This window comes from Mugil cephalus, chromosome 15 (assembly GCF_022458985.1).
Source record: "Mugil cephalus isolate CIBA_MC_2020 chromosome 15, CIBA_Mcephalus_1.1, whole genome shotgun sequence".
NCBI classification, from domain to species: domain Eukaryota; kingdom Metazoa; phylum Chordata; class Actinopteri; order Mugiliformes; family Mugilidae; genus Mugil; species Mugil cephalus.
The window spans coordinates 1,647,077-1,666,072 of record NC_061784.1 but is presented as its reverse complement, the minus strand read 5'-3'; the positions used below and the strand labels follow the sequence as shown (position 1 = coordinate 1,666,072).

General features: G+C 38.4%; 1 protein-coding gene across 3 annotated transcripts in view; it reads left to right on the top strand.

The window, feature by feature from the left end:
* zbtb20 (zinc finger and BTB domain containing 20) overlaps nt 1-16,958 on the top strand; it is a 34,274-nt gene extending 17,316 nt beyond the window's left edge. For all 3 annotated transcript variants that reach the window (XM_047606627.1, XM_047606628.1, XM_047606629.1), the window contains 3 exons: nt 136-280; nt 1,505-3,031; nt 5,186-16,958. In XM_047606627.1, the coding sequence (XP_047462583.1) occupies nt 1,525-3,031; nt 5,186-5,721 (2,043 nt within the window). In that variant the 5' untranslated portion in view covers nt 136-280; nt 1,505-1,524 and the 3' untranslated portion in view covers nt 5,722-16,958. The remainder of the gene's footprint in view (nt 1-135; nt 281-1,504; nt 3,032-5,185) is intronic.
* The last annotated feature ends 2,038 nt before the right edge of the window (nt 16,959-18,996 follow it).

The following is an 18,996-nucleotide window of genomic DNA, read 5'->3' as shown; positions in this document are numbered from 1 at the left end:
GCAGCACGTCGGTGGCAGATCTTCATGTTACTGTGGCTCCGGGTTCATTAAAGGAGTGGCAGTATCGACGAGTCAGTATGTGGCATTAAGATTTGTCTTTGTCTTTTTTTTCCCCTCCTCCAAACACTGTGGCAGAGCAACACATGATTTGGACAGAGAGGACTGACAGCCTTGCCTAGCACCAGGCCTCTGATCAGCCATCTCCACCAGCAAACTGAAGCTTGACCCGCACTTCATCACCAGCCACACAAGCATCTTGTTAACAAAACGTCATCTAACTGTGAGTACTGGACTGCTTTCATTAGCATTTTTTCACCCTTTAGGTTTGATTAAGCGGGAAATAATCATTAATACTTTGCGCAACACTCTTACTGACACTGCTGCAATTTAAACTAAAGTATAATCGAATGGATGAACAAACCTGTCACCGTCAAATATAATTTAATGGTTAGTAACCCTGTTAAATGTATTTATAGTCAGTATAATTATGCAAAAAACAGTGTTTCTCCATGTGTTACAAGTTTTTTTTTTTTCACGATGAACAATAGCAATGTGTTCTAGCATGCCTGACATTTTAACATAAATACATGATTTATATATTGACAGGTGTAGTGTACATGAATTATATCTACAATATTATTTTTTTTTCCATGATGACAGAATTCCTGATTTGAAGCAAACTCCTGAGTTTAAGAAGCATTTTAAATTAAGTCAGGTGCTTTAGTTTAAAGCCAAAATTGCACTCCAGCATGTTTTTGTGCCAAATAAATTCATTTTACAGTCACTTAAAAAAAAAAAAAAAAAAAAAATCTCTATCAGGTTTAGGTGTGCAATCCATTCTTTTAATGCATAACTGGGTAAGAAGACACCTCATGTTAACTTACATGCTGATCAGCCGGGTCATATCCAGTGTATTCCTCAGATAGTTTGGAAACGCCATCACAGTGAACACATGGCTAACAAAAGAGGCCTGTTGTCCTCTAAGCCCAGTGCGCCACCCTATGGTGGTTGGAGGAATTTCACAAAGACTCACTGAATAAAACTTGGGAGTAATTATATGGGAACCATCTTAATTGTCTTTCACCATGGTGATGAGGATTTTTTTTGAAAACTGCAATTCAGGAAATAAATTAGGTTGGGTTTCTGAAATTATTTGAATGTCATTCTAATATTACGAGGACTAAAGAAAAATGTTAGCATTACCAAATCTCAATTATTGTTTTCAGAATCCTCTAATGAATTGTATTATATCTGTTTATAATAAACAGCAATATTGCTTGGCATACATTTAAACTGATTGTAATACTGTGTCATGGTTGTTACATATGAAAAGTGGTTCAGGAAAAGGCACTGTGTGTTCGTAGTATGCACACAGCACAGTTTAATTATTTTTCCTAATGTGATAGCTGCAGTATGTTATGCGATATGAAACAAGAATTAGTTAAAGGGGTTATTTTAGTTGTCCAAGTGTTTTTCAGTCAGGTGTGTTGCTTCCTCCTTGCAGGTGACATCAGTTGCAAGGGGATGACCGAGCGCATTCATAACATCAATCTCCACAACTTCAGCAATTCTGTACTTGAGACCCTCAATGAGCAGCGCAACCGTGGGCACTTCTGTGACGTGACTGTTCGGATCCATGGAAGTATGCTGCGAGCTCACCGCTGCGTGCTGGCTGCTGGAAGCCCCTTTTTTCAGGACAAGCTGCTCTTGGGCTACAGCGACATTGAGATCCCTTCTGTGGTCTCGGTGCAATCCATCCAAAAGCTGATAGACTTTATGTACAGCGGGATTCTGCGGGTATCTCAGTCAGAGGCTCTGCAGATCCTCACTGCTGCCAGCATCCTACAGATTAAGACCGTCATTGATGAGTGTACCCGCATTGTGTCCCAGAATGTGGGCCTGGCTGGGCCGGGGGGGTTCCCTGTTATACCAGGAGATTCTGGTCAGGAAACACCTCGCGGCACACCAGAGTCCGGCACCTCCGGGCCCAGCAGCGATGCAGAGTCAGGCTATATGCAAGCAACATCACAGCAAAACATGGATCGTGCATACACATCACTGTACTCTTACCCTGGCCTCTCACTGCAGAATGGCACCCGCGAGCGACCCCTTTACCTTAACCCTCTGTCGACAAATTATGATCCGAATCTCAGCACTCAGAAGGACCAGCAATCTCAAGATTCACCCTGGATAAACCATGCGCGGGAAAGATCTCAGCAGGTCGATCGCTTCATTTCCACAGCAGAGTCCACCCACTGCCGCAAGCAACCCCGACCGGTACGCCTACAAACAGGAGGGATGCACATAAAGCAAGAGGCCGAAGACGACTACAGCTGCTATGAGAATATGGGGGACTGCCAAGATGACACTGACCACACTGAGGGTGTAGAGAGTGAATCCAAGGTTGAAAGTTTTGACTCAGGGGTGAGCTCCTCCCTCAGTACGGAGCCAGATACCATGGAGCAGCAGCCGTACATGACGGGCTTTAGCCGAGAGGGGAGCGGGGAAGGGCAGCAAGTTGAAGGAGCTCCAGTGCAGATAGAGGTCAATGACTCGTCTCCAGAGCAAGTGCAAGAGACAGAGGACGGGGACACATCCCACAGCACTAGTGACAGTAGCATGATGCAGACCCTGCCAAACTCAGTCAAACTCAGTCCTATGTCCCAGTACATGCGCCAGGCAGAATCACACACCAGCAACCTGAGGATGCCGCTCACCGTGACCAGCAATTCCCAAGTGATGGGCACTGCTGGAAGCACCTTCCTGCCCACACTCTTTCCCACACAGCCGGCTAGAGACCACAAGCCTTTCCTTTACCTTCCTGGCCAACAGCAACCCCAGTTTGTGACAGTGCCGCCCCCTGCAATGCCATCATTCCCGAACGCCATGTCGGTACCGCAAGCGCCAGCTCAGCAACAACAGACTGCTGGAGGAATTGGTCAGGGGGAAAAGAAACCCTATGAATGCACTCTCTGCAGTAAAACCTTTACTGCAAAACAGAACTACGTCAAGCACATGTTTGTCCATACTGGTAAGTCAAAATGCCTCATATGTAGTAAAGTTAATAAACACTGTTAAATCTTTGTATCGTTTATATCTGTGTAGGTTCGTATAGTTGCTGAAATACTATCACGTTATGATTAGCAGTTATCAGACTTTAACATCAAATGCCTTATTTTTAATTATAAGTCATTAGATCTTCATCATGAAATGTCTGTCATTTCCTTTTCGTTATATCTGTTGTTACAAGTAAGCCCATTGTGCTCATTATGTGCTCAGAAATTAGTTTATGTAGCTCATGCTACACAGTATAGTGTAAAGTAACAAGCCCACTGTGAAGCTGAGGCCCAGCACCACATTGTGTGAATATTTCACAAACTGCTACAGTCTTCCATTAAATAATAAACCTGTACTTATCTCAGTAATTTGACTTAATTACAGACTGATAAAAACAGCCTACCAATCACATCCATTAGGTCACAGCTGACTAGTGTCTTTGTTACCATTTCGATTAGACTTACAATGCAGGCCGAGTGCTCATGCAGCACATCATTTCTCTGTGCTTTCTTCTAGCTCTGACAGCCTTATCAATCACATGCTGCAGAAATCATCATCACAGAAAGAAAGAGTCAAATATCATATAATTAGATGATCTCATAAAAATTGCCTACTCAAATAGGCATTATTATTCATTACAATCCATTGCTCGACCAGAACCACTTGTCACATGAAGGCTATTGCAAACTAAATTTCCTGTTTTACTCGCACAATTGTGTGCAGCCCAGTGATGACATATTGAGAGAGAGAGTCACTGATCGATCAATCCTATAGACGATCATCTGAATATCTCAGCCAATGATGAAGTACCTTTGTAAAAAATATTATTCAGAATCTAATAAGGTGTCAGTATGATTTAGTGTAATATTGTATCCATGTCCTTTTGAGAATACATCTGATACAAAATGTTTTATTTCTTAAAGACAAATGTTAATTAGGAGGTACCTTGGCAGATGTAATATAATCGTTCTTCACAAATACAGTGGCTATTCAACCAGTAGTGCTGCATGATTGTGTGCAGAAATCTGTCAGAGACAGGAGGCAGCTTTTCAGCTGTATGAGTCACTGCATTGTGAATAATGTGACAGTAAACATACCTGTTACATACACTGTATGCTAGCTGCATGTTGCCGATGTGCAGCCGATCTCAAAATCGGACGTTTCAATGAATCAGGTTAGAGAAAAATGAAGAAATATAAACGACTGGCTTCATTAAATTAAAGCAGGTAGCTGCATTTTAATTTAGTCTGTGCAGCAGAAAACAGGACAGGACTCCATTAATGTGCGTTACACAGTTTGCCTATTTGCATAGTTATCAGTCAATCCCTACGTTTTCATTTGACGTCATTATTAATATGTTTATATTTTACAACTTGTAATGTCAGGCGTGACACATATCAAAAAAGATCTCACATCTCCACAAAGTGGTACAAATATAGAATAAATTCACGCATGAATGCATTTGCAGCTATATTCAAATGTTTGTAAAAATGCAACCTGCATCAAAACAAGGCACGTACAGGTTTAAATACTTCCCTTACTGGTAAAGCAACACTGCTGGCTCCACATGTCTGTTTTTGCTGCACAAGACACTTATTGCTGCCACGTTGTCTGCTCAGCACTAAGAGTCTGTTGGCAGTGTTTCAGGAGTGTTTAGCATCAAAATATGCCTTGATTCAATTCCCAACTATTAATTTGCTCAGTTTTTTTGTCATTAATGAAAGACATGTGCTGCCGTAATGAGTGATGTACACACAGCAACATGCTGAAATCTTTCATTAAAAATGACCGTGCCGCACAGATTCTGACATTTCAGTGAATGCCCTTATCAAGGTGGCTGTTGATGTGATAAACAGATGGTGCTAGATCAGCCTCAGAGAAAGAAATGGAAATAGAGTGGGAAGGTTTAGATTCATGACAATTTTCCTAGGAGTGGTTTTTCTAAAAATTAGGCATTGCGCGATTGTTCAGTAGTTGTGCTTCTCGTAGCATTGAGTTTATGTACACAAGTGTGGCATCAGAGTTACACTAAGATTTCAGCAAATGATTTTTTGTTTTAAAACACATAATCCTCAAAATGTCTCTCTTCTCTTTCCTCTCAATGCTTTTGTCTTGCATGTAAATCCAGGTGAGAAGCCTCATCAGTGCAGCATCTGCTGGCGCTCGTTCTCCCTGAAGGATTACTTAATTAAACATATGGTGACACACACAGGGGTGCGGGCCTACCAGTGCAGCATCTGCAACAAGCGTTTCACCCAGAAGAGCTCTCTCAACGTCCACATGCGGCTGCACCGTGGAGAGAAGTCCTATGAATGCTACATCTGCAAGAAGAAGTTCTCACACAAGACCCTGCTGGAGAGGCACATGGCCCTGCACAGCACAGCCAACGCCATCACAGGGCTGTCGGGGAGTCCAGGCACCTCGGGCCCAGTCTCTATTCCCATGCCTATGGCTGTCCCTGAGCCAGGAGCTGGAGTGGTGGCCCTCGCCATGCCAGTAAGTGGAGGTGCTGGAGTAGGGGCTGGGGTTGGAACAGGAGTGGGTGTAGCTGCAGAAGCGAGCTGCCAAGAAGGGACCACCTACGTGTGCTCCGTCTGCCCTGCCAAGTTCGACCAAATGGAGCTCTTCAATGACCACATGCGAATGCATGTCTCTGATGGATAAGTACAAATAGATAAACTTCTTTCAAAAAGAATGACAAATAAAATGGCACTAGATTTTCCTTTTCTTATTTTGAGGTATGAAGAGTAATGAGTATAGACACTGGCACATTAAGTTTCCCAAAAAAAAAAAAGATTTTTTTTTTGTTATTCTAAAAGAAAAAAAAGATGGTGGCCTTAAGGCTTAGTAGTTTGATATTGATCTACTGGATGGATCCTAACTACAGGCCTCTAAATGTATGCTTTCCTAAAATACTGATTTATGTGTTGAACACTACCGAAAGGCCTACGAAAGAAACACATACACACAAACACACCTAGTGTAGATTGGTCTGAATGAATATACATGTGCATATACGTTTGAGCATTTGTGTATTTGCATGTGTCCGTCTGTTTGTCCAAGTGTGTGTGTGTGTGTGTGTGTGTGTGTGTGTGTGTGTGTGTGTGTGTGTATACAATGCCATGGAACATAAATCGTGGCAGTTGTGAACCCATACTGACCAGTTTGGAAACTATAGATGTCCAAGCTTACTGTGGTATAACTTACAACAACAATAACAACAACAAAAAAATCATTTGGGGTTGGGCTACATATTCCCTCTAAAAATATACTGATGGTCACAAGATTGCCTTCTTCCATAGAATAACAAAGGAGAGTAGTTAATTTGACACTGGGTTTTATTTATTCCTATGGTATTAAGGGATTATAATGCAGCTGTTGTCAAGGTACCAATTTCAATCATTTTACTGAAATGTAACTTCCTGTCAGCAGTGACGGGAACAGATATTTCTCATATGTTTTATAATTCTCGTCCATGCATTATGATGATTACTAAATTATGGTGTGTTGATGAGCAAAAATCTGTTTCTTTTTTTCTGAAGTTTGGAGTTTAACTCATTTGCATACACTGCCACTAATATCTTAAAAGACTGTTAAGGCTAGTAGACCTCTTCCATTTGAAAACATAAGAAAAAAAGAAAGATTCTTTTGCTGATGTTTTTTTTTCTTCTATTTTTAGCCTTTTACCATTCACAGTTATGGCAGGCTGGAATATGCGACTAAACTCTCTCCTTCATAATTGCTGCTCCTCAACTTGCACCTGACTGTTATGGGATTTAGATAAAAAAAAATGTCACTTCAACTATTGTTGTTATTGAGTAGCCTATGTGGATTTAATTTGACTGAACTGAATTAGAATATGGGGTGGGGTGGGGACTGTTAGGCTAGTTGTTGATTGGAACAGTGTTGTTGAAGAGGGGGTAATTTAATTTGATTCAAAATTGAAATTGAAATAAATGTCATCCTGATCCTAGAACCCCTGTATAACCTGTTCATGATGGTTGCAAAGCTATTTCAGCAAGTGGGAGCTAAATGCATTACTGTTTATGTTTTGGCTCTCCCTGATGGCTCAAATGGTGTTGCATCGTTTCGAACTGAAATACAGTCTGAAAACTAAACAACTAGGTCTGCTGATTGATATCACACTGTTTCATGATATACCACAAGTTGCAAATGGACTTTGTAGACAATAGCATACATTCCTGATGTTTCTAAAAACCTAGACACAGCATGTACAGAATAGAGTTGGAAGCTAGTGTGCGCAAGTTGTCATCCACACATCACATCACTTAAGACTCATTTCCAATTTTTGAATTCTTATCTATCTTTTTATCCAAAATAGGAAACACACAGACACACACACACACACACATACAACTGCCTGCAACTGCAATCTGAAGGATTTGCTCCTTGAATGTGAGCAAACACTTTCGTAGTTGTATTATTAAAAGAATAACTAACTGCATACGGGGGTCTTAAAAAGACCTGCTGTCGATTCATAAAAACAAAGTGCTACTTTGCACATTTTCTTAAAATGCCTGTGCTTATTATTTAATCATTTTTCCTTAAATGAACTTCTATGATTTTTCGTTTATTCAATTTCAAAGGAAAAAAGTAACAAACATTTTTTTTTTTTTTTAAATCTTGATAAGTGGACTGCATTATTTTCTTGCATATATGTTGCACTGCTTAAACCAATAAGTGCACTACTGTTAACAGAGATATTATAGTTTTAGAAAAGAGGATTTTTTTTAAATCTAACATTTGGTTGTAGAGTTCACTTGTAATAGAATAGCTTTGTTTCAATTTCTTCATAAAGTAATTCAGCGATTCTTGGCTTTCGTTATTGCTTGCAGTTACTTACAGTATATTCTTGTGCCGTGTTAATGCAAGCATTTGTTTTTATTTAAACCTGTACCATTATGTGTGCTCGTCAATGTTTTTAACCTTTGAATTCACTCTTCTATGGAGTCAGTTCCCTATAACAGTTTATTTGATTTCTTTATAAATACGAGTTTTCCTATGAGAGCATCCAAGCCAAACAACATAAAACAGTGAAACAACAACAGTAATAATAGACAAACTCTCCTGCCCAACTCTGGTGGTGGAGGTAATAATAATAATAATACCTATTATTATATTATTAATAATACATTTATACTGTGTGTGTGTGTGTAACATAAATGATATGTGTGTCCTAGAACAACTTTGTGTGGGTTTAGGGTGTGGGGAGGTGATGGAATGCAGCTTCTTTGATATCTGTCCGTCAGTTGTACACACTTGTGTCCCTTCCTTAGTGTTTGTATGTTTGTGGATATCTGTGTGTGGTATATAGCCTAATCAAACTGTTGATAAGTGGAATATCTGAACTGTAGGGCTTCCTTTGCAATATGCAGCGCAGGTACTTTGAGAAGCAGCTCTCCAAATCCTTTGGGCTAACAGGGCACCTGGAACATTTGTTCTCTGAGATTTGACGAAAACTCAAGTACAAGTACTGTTGACTTTGTCAGACCAGTTTGGAGAAGTTAAATTTCACATGATTGCTACTAGATTTCTGGTCTCTGTGGAGTCAGCTTTAGATGAAGTCAAGCGATGAGACCTGGAGAAATTCTGCATTCTGCTTTTCTCGGCTAAGAAAAAAAAATATTGATCAGATGTGAGAAGAATAGTGAAAAGGTGTGAGGTTAGTCCTCAGTAAAAGTAGCACATTATTTAACATTTGATTGGGCCTGTCTCTTATGGTGTGCATATAAGCCTAAACTGTATGGTTCTTGTTTGTAGCTGTCGTTGCCAGGATGGCAATATTGCTGCATGCTAGTGCTATATTTGTCTCTACACAGCACGTGGAGGGTAATCTCATGCCTTAACAGACAATGCACTAAATAGAATATGTAAGCAACTGCCGAGATCTCTTTCCAAAAGTATTGCCACGTGTATGGCACACAGCTCATGATGTTGGTGTTCGTTGTCTGTTCAGTACCGAGTTAAACACTGCCAAACTAACATCCTCACTTCTTTAACAGCAAAGGCAGAGACATGAATTGAATTGTTTCCGTGTAACGTGTGTGTTCGGTAATCTAGCATTCCTTCATGGCACCTAAATTTTACATATTTTGTGTAAACACATATATCAAATGCACTATTGACTGTAGCTAGATGAGTACAACCAGCTTTGTGGTATCATTGGTCTAAATAGTAGGTTAAGTAGCTTGATGTTGGTTTTTGAAATATTTGATTTCAGAATTACACTATCAATCCTTTCTCTATCACTTTTTTTGGAGTAACAAAAGTAGCCAATCTCAACGTTATCTGGATGAGGGCTAATAACTCGTCCCATCGTCAGTTGACTTTTTGTATCATAAGGTGTTTGATAGCAGACCAGGCTCGGAAGGGGAAGAACTTTTCTCCAGTGTGTCATAACATGCTATAGCATACCCAGCCCCCTCCCTGCCCCGTTGCATTAGTATCACACGCCCTTCACTGTCCATAGTTATATATTCCTTATACTGCTTCAGCTACTCGTGGTGGTGCTTAATTCTCTTTTCTCAGTGTTGCAAAGAGTCGGTTGAAAATTGTTGAAGAGTTGCAACATTATCCAGAAAATAAGTCCTTATCTCAATCGTGCTTCTTCTAGTTGTTAGTCTAGATTTTATGTTTTTCAAAAGTGTACGCATATTTTCCAGAACAAAACATAATGAAAAGTAGATGATAGCCTTGAGCCTGCAGCTGTTTGTGTTGTGTTTCAAATATATTCCTGTTTATGTTCTGTTTATCTTAGCGTAGAGACACAGGGTCTACAGTACATTGTTGTCCTTCTTGCAGTAAGTTGAATACATTGTTATAATCCTTTATTTCTGAATTCCTCCTGCTTTTTCCTGGTGGTCATAGTGGTGTTGTTAATACATACATAGCTTCACGCGACTGGATAAAGGATAGTCGGTTATTTTTCACAGTGTACTATATATGCATATATGCTTGGCATTGAAAACAAGGAAATGGAAGATAGTAATGGTGAGGGTCGTGTTGAGTAAGGAACAGGATCATTTTTATTCTGATAAGCATGTCTGTCTTCCTGTTTGTCTTTCAGTCTGTCTCCACACATTTTAAGTCAGTTTTCTCTTTTTTATTTAGGCATGAATAAAGTCACAAAGTAGAACACAGAAAACCATTCATATAATACGTACAGTAACTGCATTTTTGTCCTTCTACAGAACACATAAGAGTGAAATAGATCTTACAGATATACTATATATATTTTAAGTATCACCATCTCCACACAGATAAAGAATACATTTTCAGATAGTTTGATAAAATCATACTTGCAGCTAGAGTATACAATACCTTGTGGGATATAGGGAATATGCCTATCAAGTGCCTATCAGTACATACAGCAACTATACAGAAGATTCATAGTTTTTCTCTCCTACATTGCACAAATACAGTATATACACAATGGACGAATGAAAATATACTATTTATACTATTTCTGATAAAAACCTGGTGGTTGTGAGTGCATTGTAAGAGAACCCTTTAAAATACCTGAAATGGTTTATTCATATAAAGGCTACATCTGTAAGTTTTATTTTTATCTTACATTTATACCATTTGGAGGATTCAAAGATATATATATAAACTGCAATCACATGTCTAAATAAAATGTAGAAGAAAGGCGGGCATTAGAAATATTTTCTCTTTCACGTTGCTCTCTCTTTCATCAATAAGGCGTCATTATTTTTATTTTTATTTTATTTTATTTTTTGTCACTTGCAAACAAGCCATATGCTGCAACGTACTGTATGTTTGATGAGGGAGAGGGGGGGCAGTGGCGTTTTGTGAACAGCAGGGGGAGCCTTGTATCAGCTGGAAGAGTGGAAGTTTCCACACTGCCTGCCACCATGAATGCCATTATTTGGCTATTTTAGAATCGTGCTGTTGGTAAAAAGAATGTAATAACATATAGTATGGCAGTAGTGACGCAACCGGCACTTTTTAAAAATGAATGAAACAGCTGTAAACCACTGGACCACAACCACGATGTACTTTGGAACCAGTGGCACCCTGACCTTGGTGGCCAGCCCTTCCACGTGCCAGTCAGCACCCATTTCCCCTCAGTAATGATCATTAAGGTTTTATCTTATCTGACCGCCTTGTTGTTTACATATAGCTTGAAATCGTAAAGGGCAAGCAATGAGCAACGTGAAAAGAAAAAGAATATATACAATTTGAGACTGACTGATTGTTATAGCCAAAACTTGGACAAAGAACAACTGAAAATTGAAAATTTTGGCTGCAGTTTAACGTCGGCCTCCACACACAATGTGCGCGTTTAAGTGGCTGGATGAATAACATGAAAACTAAACTAAAAGAGGATACTGTCGAATGAAACCCACAAATCAAGTTTCAGGACCGAGTGGCTGCGAGATAAAAGCATTTTGGGATGGCTGATTTTTCTGTCCCCTGTGGACTAATTACCACAGTTTTTTCTGTAACCTTCTCCAGCCTAGTTACTGAGCCAAATTTAGGGATTGGGGGGAGGGGGCATTTTTAAATGATACTACTATTATAGCACTATTGATGTGAGAACCAAGAAGAAAAAAACAGAAATACAGGAATAGATTAGAAATTTGTAAAAGCCAACAGGCAGCGTAGCAAAAGCAAGTGATTGCCTTTATTTTGAATCTTTCAATCCTCCATAACACATAGCTTTCAAGTAAATAGGAGAAAACAGCTATGATTAACAAATACACACTTTCATAGACATTTATTGTTGAAATTAAAGATATAGGCAATGTGATATAGCTAGTCCCTGTCATCCAAACGTCACACTGTGACGGACTCAGAAACCGCATCTGTTCCCTGTCAAATATCCACACTTTGATTTGTGTTTTTTTGATGCAGCTGTTCATATTTTTACAGCTAAACTAAGCTAGATTATATTCACTATGATGCAATTATTACACTACCCCTGGTGAGGTTTTTAATAAAGCATCAACATCAGGTTACTACCATGGATCAGTCCAAACCGAGCATGCAGTCCTGCCACACAGACCCCCCCCCCCCCGTAAGGGAGTACCTTGTCTTTGACGGAGCACAAGCTATATTTTGAGTGTCCCTCGACAACAAGCATTCAGTACCTTTTCTTTGTCACAATTAGCCTCTGAAGACTAAACACTCAGCCCTCTCTGTGCTCTCAGTCACTGTAGTCTTTTGGGCTTAGTTCAGCTTGATGGGACGTTTTAAAAGTGTGCAGCAGTGTAACTAAAAACATGCATTCCTGTTTTAAGTCCAGCACATTCCAACTCTGAGTCTGGCAGTCATTTCTTTTGTTTTTTTTCCACACTTAACTAATATTAAGCAGAAATTCCAGCGCTTAATCGTTTTACAAACCTGTTGCATATTTGAAAAATGTTGCATTAAAGTTAAGCAAAATTTTCCCCTAATACACCCCCCCCCCCCCTTTTTTCTGTGGTTTAAGAAAAAGGTTATTATTGAAATTTTGCTACGAGATCACGAGCCTCATGAGCGTTGAGCACTGCAGCTTATGCTTGTGTGGACTGGTTTTATAGACAACATGCACTATGCTAACACTCTGTCTCTCTGTGTGTGTGTAGGTCACTCTTTTATAGTGCAGAGACTTACGTTTTCAAAAAACAAAAACGCAAAAAGAGATGTCCGTGATGCTGGCCTCAGCCGACATGTATTCAGCCATAGCTGCAGATTCAAAACTTCAGCGCTGCTCCTCAAAGGGGCTGCCGCTGGTAGTTTTCAAAACGGGGCCATGCTAATCATTACATGTTAAAGGACAATAATAAAAAAAATAAAAATAAACTAGACAAAGTTTCGTTTTGACAAACCAAAGAAGGGTTAGAATAGTTTATGGAGAAAATAACATTTCTTTTTAAGGTGTGTGGGGTTCGTACATTTTGAGTTAGATTGCTACAGTTATTACTATTTTGGGGGGTTTCTTCTCATGCCAGGGTGCTTGTGAAGTTGCATATATGTTTTGTCACTTGATTGGTTGTTTTGTGGTAGTGTTTATTTGCCTGTTGTAGACCAAAATAGATTTTCTATCATAAGAAATGCAACAAAACATAAAAACTAATCAGACACAGCAGCTGCGATGTGAACTATGGCACGTTAAAAATATGTAGAAGACTGTAAATGCTGCATAGTCACTCATCAGTCACGACACACATTTAACAAATCAGCGTACACCTTTTTCAACTCTGCATTGGACTCTATCTAAATAGTTTGTCAGATTTGTATCTTCTAACATTGGGTGTCCTTTGAATCTGACTTAGAGTACATTCAGCCATTTATACTTGAGATGGACCAAGATGTTAAGTTTGCACATATTTGTAAGTTGTTTATTACACCAAAAAAAGGAAAGAGAATAATGACACAAATGTTTAATGTTCACCGAATAAAAAAAAAAAGCATCAGGGCCGGCCATCACTAATACGACAAAAATTAATTCAACTGGTTAGGTACCATTCTAATAGAAACACGTAATCTGCAAGTAGAACGCAAACCAATTGGCAAAATCTGGCAACATACAATATAGTATCACTGTAAGCTCTCATTCTAGGTGAATCTGCTGTACATTTTTCATCCTGTGTATTCAAAATAGGACATTTAATTACTGTAATCCAGGCAAAGTTTTGTACCTGGGCCGAAGATATTCACAGTGTAAATCTGAAATTACAGGCACCCTAATAAAAAGCAGCTCTTTTTTGTTTGTTGTTTGTTTTTCATCAGGCTTTCAGGCTTTTGGTGCCATATCATGTATCTAGATGCTTTTGTAAACATGCACTTGAGTTGAACTATGAGATGTGCTTATAAATATGTGTATATTTTGTTAGGCTTATTGTTTGTTTGTTTTTTTCCTTTGGCCTATGTTAGCTTGATATTTTTATTATTTCCCTACAAATACAAAACAAAAAAACTTCTATATAGTTATGAACTTGGCAGAAGTGGAGCTGTTGTAGTAAGAGGTAGTTAACATCACAACTAAGCAACCCTGAAATATATGCTGCAGTAATGTGTTTTCAGTTTGTTTTTAATAATTTATGCTCCAAGTTGGTTTGTATTTTATTATTATTATTATTATTGTTATGAAACAAGCTTGTTTGAAATGTATTGACTGCTGTTTTGAAATAGGGGATAAAGATTCTTCTTCTTTCTTTTTTTTTTTTTAATATGTGCAAGGGCGTTTTTTTATTATTATATATACACATGTATATATAAATATATACATGTGTATATATAATATGATTTGTCAAACACTGGACTGGAGTGAGTTTTCCAACATTTCCAAGTTGAGAGATATATTTGACAGACATGACTGCACAGACGACACCCATTAGCACAGATGTGAGCTGACAGATGAAGAGCATCCTCCCAAGCTCTACTGGGGAGGCCGGCTAACATGGCTGCCATCCCTCCCATTGAAAATAGAAGTAATTTGGACATGAGTTGTTTCCTCTCTGCTGGTTAATTGGCTGATCGGTTTCATATATATAAATATATATATATATATATATATATATATATATATATATATATATCTGTGTGTGTACAGAGAGAAATGATAGGAAGTATTGATTAGGGTTTCTCCTTCCAAATTGTTACGCGGCATAGGCTGGTGATGGATTTTTTTCTATTCTTTTCCGAAAGAGTGCTCTCTTAAATATTCAGAAACTAATCATAAAGGGATACCACTTCACAGCCATCTGGTTATCAAAATCACCTGGTATGTTCTTTCTATGGTAGAGCAGCTGTGTCTCATTTCACCAACCACCACTTCTCAAACCAGAAAAGAGATTTGCACTAGACTGATTTTAGGTCTTCTTCTATCAAAAGCAATATAATTCACTCAACACCTTTTTGAACCATATTACCGGATGGTCGTAGCTGTCCCCCATAGTGGGAATGCTGAGTAAATGGTGATATTTGACGAATATGTTTTTTGTATTCAGAGGTACAGAATTGGTCACCTTTTTAAATGACATCCACATATTGTTGTTTGTAGCAGGGTATCCTTTCCTTTTCTTTATCTTTCTTGTATTCCCAGCAGCCCCCCCCCCCCATACCCCGAGAATTAGTGTCCAAATTTGAGGGGCATTAAAACTGTTGTTTCCTCCTGTGATTGTTTTGGACAAATCAAGCAGCTCAGACAGATCTGAAGTAGGAGGTGGGATGTTATGAGGGAAGGAATCATTCACCGTGAGTCGCGTCGTCTTCACACAGACTACACAACACATTAAAGACAAATGCCAAAATTGAAACCCAGCTCTCCCATAAAAGCACCTAGATGTTTGCATATTTGGTCACTCTGAGTGTTTTTCTTTTTCTGGGATGTTACAAAAAAAAAATAAATGCTTTAAGACTTAAAAAAAAAAACAAAATTCAAGCGCACCTTTTGTTGTCACTGGCTACTTACGTAGAAAATCTGTCTCCACCAAAATCATCCTTTTTCCAACGAGGTCATTTAGCAGCGACTGCTGACCTTGGCGTCATTATTTTGTTGATGGATGTGTAAATTTTTCAATAATTCACAAACTTCACCATTTTATCTGGATGTAGTAGCTTTCCTGTTTTCACCGCTTTGTGGTGTTGTTGAAAGATGTTGCGGTTTGTCTAAATATGTTGCGTGTTAGAGGAAGCATAAGTATGTGCCTTCTTGTAATCTCCTTGGTGAGCTTGTTATTATTGAGAAGTTGAAGCCAGCCAATTGTGTTTGCACTAAAACCAAATTGCTTTCGTGATGTAGACTATTTAAGCAAGCTTGTTGCGTCACTTTAACCGTACAGTATGCATGAGGGTGAAATTGGTAAGTCTAGGGCTAGAGCTCTCATCTGTTGACCTGTAAACCAGTGCAGCTTAGAGGATCTTGTGAATATATCTTGGCTTAGTTTCGCATTTAGTTTTCAAACCCCATCTTCTTACTCATCAAGTTTTTTCACTATTTCAACAGTTAAAATAAAATAAAAATAGAAAAAAAAGAATGAAATATCACATACCATGAATACAATACAGCTTTTACTTTCACATGCCACAGTTAGAGTTACACAACTGCAGAAGAGATATTCATTTTTCTGCATCCATGGGAATGCATGAGTACACAAGGTCGCCTCAAGACTATTGGTCAAAAATTAATTCTTTTTTTGTGTGTGTATTTATTACATATTTTGTTGACATCTGAGAAAGGCCTACATGCTTTGAGTCTTACAAATGCACCTTATTCATGTCAGTCCATGTGGAGAAAAAAAAAAAGGCTGGCAATGTAATATCCCTGATTTAGCACCTTACTACGCGCATGTTTTCACTTTATGCCAGTTTAGCTCTTCTTCCAAAAGTATGATTTGAAAACTAAAATCTCATATTTTGTGAAATTGTTTCATGGGATGTGCCAAAGTTTGGAGGCGATCTCCCAAGTGTTTATGCTTATCATTTTCTTTTCCTCCTCCTTCAGTTATAGCAACGGTATGTCAAAACTTTCCTATAACAGTGTGTGGAATCAATTTATCTCAGCAAACAGTATCATTACTTGCCATTTTACAATAAGCCCTGTATTTCACATATATTTACCAGTGATGTGTATTTGTTATTATAAAGAAAATAGCCGTAAAAGCTTCATTATGTTACATAATATTGTGACTTTTTTCGAAAAACTGTGAAGACTTATCTTGCATATACTTTATACAGAAGTATTAAGCCTTAATACAAAAGACTAAAAAAAGTGTGGAAGAATAAACTGATTGTTGCTAAGTAAGGATGATTTTTGTAAATGTTACCAGCACTTTTTTTGTAATTTTCACTCTCTGAGGTATTGTACAAGTTCAAGCTGTTTGTGAAGTTTGATTATGAAGGAATAAAAACTAGTACTTTCCTGTACTTCACAGAAAGTCTTTCTGCCATTTTCTTTCACTGCTCTGCTCTCTATTCATGTTTTTTGTGTGTTTTCTTGTAAATAAACTGGCAGTTAATCTACATATATGATATAACATCAGCTGCAAAAGGTTATTTCTTCAATGTGACATGCAGTGTGTCCATAAAACCAGTCAGTTTTTGTGCCAGGGGTAAACATAATCAAATAAATTAGCAGCTGTAGCTAAAATTAAGCCAATATATAATATTAGCCTAGTGTGTTGTGGTGTGTTGACTCCAAATACAGTTGGAAGTGATGATATCCTGAACAACAGGCTGGATTGTGTCCCAGAATCCACTGGGCAGAAGGCAGGGAACACCCTGGACAAGCTGTCACAAACCTAACAATGATGAATAAAATGTCGCACCCATGCTTCACTTCACACCTAAAAGCAATTCAAGTGTGCAGTCCACTTGACTCACAAGTGTTTGGACTGTGGGAGGAAGCTCATGCAGGCGACGTAGAAATTCTACACAGAAAAGATTTTCCAGGAACCAAAGAGTGTGCTGGTCCCGCTGTGAGGAGTCTGCTCTACTGTACAACACAGGCCATGAATAACACTCGTAAAGATGACCAAAGCAACTGTAGCTCGCACATTATCTGCATGTTTAACCAGAACAAGATCAATATTAGTTTTTACTGATAAAGACTAATATGGTCCGCACACAACCTGTAAAAGGCATACAGTAGTCTCACTCCAGCAAATAACAACATAAGAACCACTCACAAAAAAATGTAATGAAACTATTATTAAATAATATCCAATAATTTAAGTCAAACTGATTTTCTTTAATAGTCAACTGTGATAAAATTAGCCTGTGTGATGATGAACATAAACTGTTTTAAACTGCCTTGGCTTTGTCCCTGAATATTCAATTTTCCCTCGTTCCTAAAATCACTGGAGCACAAATCAATAATAATGACCTAAAATTATCCTACATTTTTTTTCATGGATGGTTAATTTGATCGTACCTGATCATAGCTTGACTCCATGTGAGAAAAAGGAATATCGTTTAACTTTAGTGTGCAACACACACAGGTCAACAAGGTAAATTCATTTAAGACGCAAAGCTATATGTTTCTGTATCCACTTTATTAGCGGCTTAATGAACACTGTAATTACCAATGCTTATTTTTGATGCACAAGACAAGGATCCTTTATTGTTGTCAAGTTGTTACTGTACTGTATTGGAAGGATTCGTACAAATGGAATGGGAGAGAACAACAACATATAAGTTACAATAGAGACTGCAACATCCTAATCTATCATGTACGAACTTTTATTAGGTCATAATAGCAGCTCTGTATTAAAGCCTGTGTAGAATTATACTATTCACGTGTTTTGAAGGTTCTGTGTCCATATTAATATGCTTGAGACACAGTTTTGTGACTTTTTTTAATAAGATGAATGAAGCTTGTCTGAGCTTTGCAGCTCCTCCTTGAGAAGCACGACCAAACTTGCTTGCAACGGGCGCCCCCTTGCGGACAGTCTAATGAAGCTCAAGTCGAGTAAAAGAGCCATTAAGACGTGTTCTGAGACTCAATGGAGGTCTCATGTGATGTTGAAACGAATTACCTATAGTAACTTGTTTCAAATCAGTTTTACTTTTCGAGTTAATACCTAGACAATATATTTTCTTCCTCTACAGATTGCCCTAAACGCAAGATCTCTGGCTGTAGATGTGGAAAATAAAGGAAGTAATGATCAAGCTGAATGTTCCCTGCCAAAAAATGAATGCCACACCCTACAATAGTTGGCAATTCCTTTCAGCCGAGGGCAAAAATTATATAACTACTAATAACAAATCTACACCATTAAGATATTTAAATTGTAGCCTAGATCAATATGCACCTATACAAGATGTATGAGCAGCATAGTGCATTTGTTGACTTCAGTATGAATTTTCCTGTGAGCCAGTCTGCATTTTTGTGCTGTAACTGGTGGCCATTTATGTGCGCCGTGAAAGGTATCCTAGAAACAATCCAAATCCATAAAATAAATTTTGAGC